We start from the raw sequence: 5,018 nt of genomic DNA on the forward strand, positions 1-5,018 counted from the left end.
TCCACATACGACGCATTATTTTTAATTTGGCTGAATGATTGGCGATTGCTCCACCGACAAGAGCAAAGCTCTTAAGTTATGATGATGATGATGATGAAAACTGTAATACTAATAAATCTACCTGCTGCCAAAACTAGTTTTTTGCTATTTAATTTACCAAACCAACGTTAATTACGTAAAAAGGTCTATTACTAAAGTTAATTGTAGGTAAAATCTAACAATCTTCAGGCAACACGCATACGCCCAACGAGTCGTGAAACACGAAGCCTTCTTTGCAGTCGCATCGGTTGTACTGGCAGCTGCTGAAGCAAGTCTTGTTGGTATCGGTGTAGTCCGAACAGGATCTGCCGCAGTGGTCGCCACAACCAGAGGTCGCGTTTCTGTCACCTCCGCAATCAGCTGTAATTAGTAAATAATAACATTGAAAAACATTTCTTTTAAAACAAAATGAATCGACCGTAGTATAATAAAATATTTGTAAAGATTATGGTCCTGTATATATTTACTTATAAATTACTAGCGACCCACCCCGGCTTCGCACGGGTTTAGCAAATTATACAACTCAACCTTCCTCAAGAATCACTCTATTGATATGTGAAAACCGCATGAAAATGCGTTCAGTCGTTTTTGAGTTTTGTCACGAAATTAAAGGGTTTTCTGTGATGTAACTCCATGGCTAAACTTACAGTAAGTACGTAGTTTTACTATTTACGTACTAATTAGGGTGGTCCAAAAAATATTTTCTTTTAATATTTGTAATCCACTATACTGCAAAACGTAATTCAAGACCAAAAAAAGTAAGAAATGTTGCCACTTTTTTACTAGCGCGTCTTGTATTTATGTACAAATAAATAAATAAAAGTACTTTTTTAAATAGTAGGAGTAAAATTACTAATGAATAAATTATCTTAGCGTGATTATTTATCAAAAGGAATTTACAATTTTAGAAACAAATTATTGCAATGGCAACATTGTCTCACTTTTTTTGGTCTTGAATTACGTTTTGCAGTATAATCCACATAGTTCATTTTAGGCAGACATGTAAAAAAATATGTAAAACTATTTGAGAAGAATCAAATATTATTCAGAAGTCGCTCAAAATAAAGCAATTCTGTCATACTAAAATGTATGAAATGACCTGACAAAAGAAAAAAACATACCTGGAGGCGGTTTTACAGGTTTTATTATATTTTTAACCGACTTCCATTTCATAGAAGGAGGAGGTTCTGTATTCGGTTGTGGCTATTTTTTTTTTTCTATGTACGTTCACCGATTACTCCGACATCCGTAGTCCGATTTGAGTAATTATTTTTTTGTTTGAAAGGAGCTACCTCCGAGTTGGTCCCATTTTAATTTGGTTCTGTTCTGATGATGGGATCCATGAGGAATTGAGGGAACTCCTCAATTTTTAAAGGCACATGCATGGTGATTTGGGTATTTTCTTAAGCAACTCGAGCATTTTCTCCCGAAAACCATCACTTTGATGAAGTAGACCTGATGATGATGATTGTTTTGATGATAATGATGATGATTTTTAAATGCAGTATGTTCAGCGATTACTCCGGCACCTGTGATCCGATTTGAGTAATTCTTTTTTTGTTTGGAAGGAGTTGCCTCCAAGGTGTTTCCGTATTATTTTTGGTTCTGGTCTGATGATGGAATCCATGAGGAATTGAGGGAACTCCTCAGTTTTTAAAGGCACGTGTAAAGTGATTTCGGTGTTTTCTAAAGTAACTTGAGCATTTGCTTCCGAACACCGCCAATTTGACGTAGTGCAAGTGTAGCCTTACCACGAGTTTGACATTGACATATTCGCTAAGTTAGCGACGCTAACGTCTTCGTAACTTACTTTTTATGCACCTCGCTCGCACTAATATGCCAGTACGAGTGAGATGCAAAGAAAGTAAGTTACACACACGCGCTAGCGAATAAATCAATGTCAAACTCTTGGTAAGCTGGTAAGGCTACTGATCGGGGGTTAGGGTTAGGAGTTAAGGGGTCGGGGATTAAGGGGTCGGGTAATGGTGGTTGAAGGGCGGCTGGTTCAGGGCCGAAGGGTACATGGATCAGGGGTTGATACGCTATGAGGTTGAGTGATCGGGGGGGTTGAGGGATTGGGTCAGTGGCGGGGCGGAGGATGGATTTAGTGTAGTGACAGGAATTATAATTTCCCAGACGGACTCGAGAAAATTCCAGATTACATATTTATTAAAGTAAATACACGAATTTAGTGTTAATCATGATGTTGTTTTTCATTCACGCGTCGCGCTATTAACAATGCGTTAAAACTAAAAATGGAAAAATAAAAACTTTTTACAAAAAAAAGAAAACCGACTTCAAAAAGGATGAAATAAAATATTATCCTTTTTAAGTCTATGCGTTACCAACTGATATGTTTTAAGTCGGTGCCAAGCTAAGTAGTAAAGAATACCCGTCAAAAATAATCAGCTTTATGACTATAAATCCCATTAGAAGTGTACCATTAGAACTATTATAAATGTGTAAGTAATTCTGTCTGCCTCTTTGTCGCCTTTTTATGGCTAAACAATTGAACCGCTTTAGGTGAAATTTGGCAAGAACGTAAATTCTTTGAATTGTTTTATATTTTGAAATGTAGTCCTCTGAATAAGGGACGGGAAATAACTTCAGTTCCAATCCCACGCTTGCGTGCCGACAAACATACGGTACGGACTGTGCCAAGAAGATCGATCGTGATCGTGTGTTCTGAGGTGTGTTCTTAGGTACAGTCGACGTCAAAGAAAGGTATTATACACTTTTGCACCTTACTCCTTTGTAATAAGACGAGAAGTGTAAACATATTTTTAACGTCGACTGTACCTACAGAAAGTACGTTCATTGTAAGGCAATCCAACGTACATCCTTATCGAATCGCACTAAAATAATGGTATGCTTCAAAAGTTGGCTTGGCACCGACTTCAAACATATCAGTTGGTAACGCATAGACTTAAAAAGGATAATATTTTATTTCATCCTTTTTGAAGTCGGTTTTCTTTTTTTTGTAAAAAGTTTTTATTCCCTATTTTATTACAACCAAGTAAATCGAAAACCGGCCATTTTGCTATTTTTGGATGAATGTGCTTAAAATATTTATTGTATAAGATATCAAATGTTGAGCGACCAGTAAATAATGAGCAAATGAGTAAACATTTGGCACATAGGTATTAACTGCGTCTAGTAGAAACACAAGAAAGTGGAGGTATTCGTAACTTACGGCACTGGCTCTTCAATATGCAGTTGCCGTTCGCGTCTCTCACGTGGCCGTCCATGCACACGCATTCCGGCCTGCATAAGCCGGTACTGCCCGTGCACGGTTTGGGCCGGCCGAGCTCCTCGCAGCTGCCGGGGCCGCAGTGCGCACATTCCACGAACGTCTCGTCATCTTTGCATGCCGACCGTTTTATGACTGAAAGTTTTATTGTTCCACAGTGTATCAGGTTTGAAATTGGAAGCAGAAAATGAGGGTATCATTTATTTACGATTTACAGACTGTTCTTGACTGAACATGCTAAATTGAAGAGAAATTACTAATGAATGCATTATTTTTATTTAAATTTTAGTATAAAAGTCTCCAAGAAATCCAATGAAATTAACAGTAAGGGGTTTACTGGGGCGAAATATCGAGCCGAGATGTACCTATAGATATGAGGGCCTACCGCGAACCACGTTCGACGAGTTGCCTCTTTGTCGCACTTGTAAATTTGTACGTAAGTGTGACAGGCAGGCACGTCGAACGTGGTTCGCGGTAGGCCCTCTGGCGTTTGGTAAAATTCATAACAAAGCTCGGACACTCCGTTACCTGACTGCATTTGACAATGCTCATATTTTTCCAAAACAGCGGTTACTGCATAAGTATATAGGTTTATACTCTTCGGAATTAAGCTTATGTACCTCAGGTACTCACCTAGACTCCCACTTGTATTAAACCAAAAAACACTTAAAACACACGCAGTAACAAATATTTTATCCATTGTAAAAAGTGCCTAAATACTTAATTAACAAAAACAACCTGTTTGTTTCGCAAACAAAACTAAACTAAAACTAGTTTATGCAGGTAAGTAAAGCTATTTAAAAATTCGCTCCGTGTGATTCTTCACTTTTCCTCGATTCACTGACTTCGATTCATTGTTTACTCTGATTTTCCTCGTAAAATATCCTCAAAGTGAATCACCTTACAGTGACGACATAAAGAGTAAAAAAAATGTTATTTGCTTGAACTTTTTGAATTTAATTGGTAGCTTGTGTAGGTATAAACTTGTTGTTGTTGTTAAGATTACACCGTATTAGATTATATAACCCGAATATGATCAAAAAAATAAAATAGGTATAACAAAATCGCTAACTATAAAACGCGCGATGCGGGCTTTTCATCCGAATGGGGGATAGGTTAGCAGTTAGTAAAGGCTTTAGAAGTATAAAGGATGACTCACGCTAGACCGTCGACCGGGCCGTGCGTCTATGACGGCTAATTAGTCATCACGCGGTGTTTTCCATAGAAAACAAAGCGCCGGAATCGCCGGTCCGGCCCTGGCCCGGTCTGCCGTGAGTCATCCTTAATGTTAGTTACTTATGGTTTTTTAGTGAACGACGGACTGTTGACAGGCTATAACATAAAACTATACTTCCAATATACTGACCACCATTCTTAGTTCTTGAAATTGAAGAGCTCCGAGGACCATTGAGGGATCTCTGTGAACGTCATATATCTATTTTCGATGTTATGGTATCCGTATCTTGCCGATGTGCTTAACGCTTTTGTTACAGAATGTGGACTTCCCAATATTAAGTTAAATATCTAAAAGGATCTTTGAATTTAGTGAGCCTAGTATCTTATGAATATGAATACCACGACATTTAAAATTAATAAAATAAAAATTAATAATACAAATTACTATTTGCGATTATTATTTTAACCTGTAATCACCAAGTATCTGATCATACCTACTTAATTACACCAACCTTAATAACATTACATTCGATATGTAGTTAATGATATTACC

At 37.5% G+C, this 5,018-nt stretch overlaps 1 protein-coding gene across 1 annotated transcript; it reads right to left on the bottom strand.

The window, feature by feature from the left end:
* Window positions 1-214: 214 nt before the first annotated feature.
* Window positions 215-4,105, bottom strand: LOC134676677 (venom peptide BmKAPI-like). Its single transcript, XM_063535079.1, has 3 exons — window positions 3,923-4,105; window positions 3,233-3,424; window positions 215-399 (listed from the first exon to the last, which is right to left on the bottom strand). The coding sequence occupies exons 1-3, from the start codon at window positions 3,987-3,989 to the stop codon at window positions 215-217; spliced, it is 444 nt and encodes a 147-aa protein (XP_063391149.1). The 5' UTR covers window positions 3,990-4,105.
* Window positions 4,106-5,018: the final 913 nt, after the last annotated feature.

The sequence above is a fragment of the Cydia fagiglandana genome, chromosome 2 (assembly GCF_963556715.1).
Source record: "Cydia fagiglandana chromosome 2, ilCydFagi1.1, whole genome shotgun sequence".
In the NCBI taxonomy this organism is placed as follows: domain Eukaryota; kingdom Metazoa; phylum Arthropoda; class Insecta; order Lepidoptera; family Tortricidae; genus Cydia; species Cydia fagiglandana.

Coding starts and splice junctions, on each gene's coding strand:
- LOC134676677 (XM_063535079.1), bottom strand. CDS start 3,989: ATGGATAAAATATTTGTTACTGCGTGTGTTTTAAGTGTTTTTTGGTTT. Junction 3,425..3,922: donor TAATACAAGTGGGAGTCTAG/GTGAGTACCTGA, acceptor TAAAACTTTCAG/TCATAAAACGGTCGGCATGC. Junction 400..3,232: donor CATATTGAAGAGCCAGTGCC/GTAAGTTACGAA, acceptor TACTAATTACAG/CTGATTGCGGAGGTGACAGA.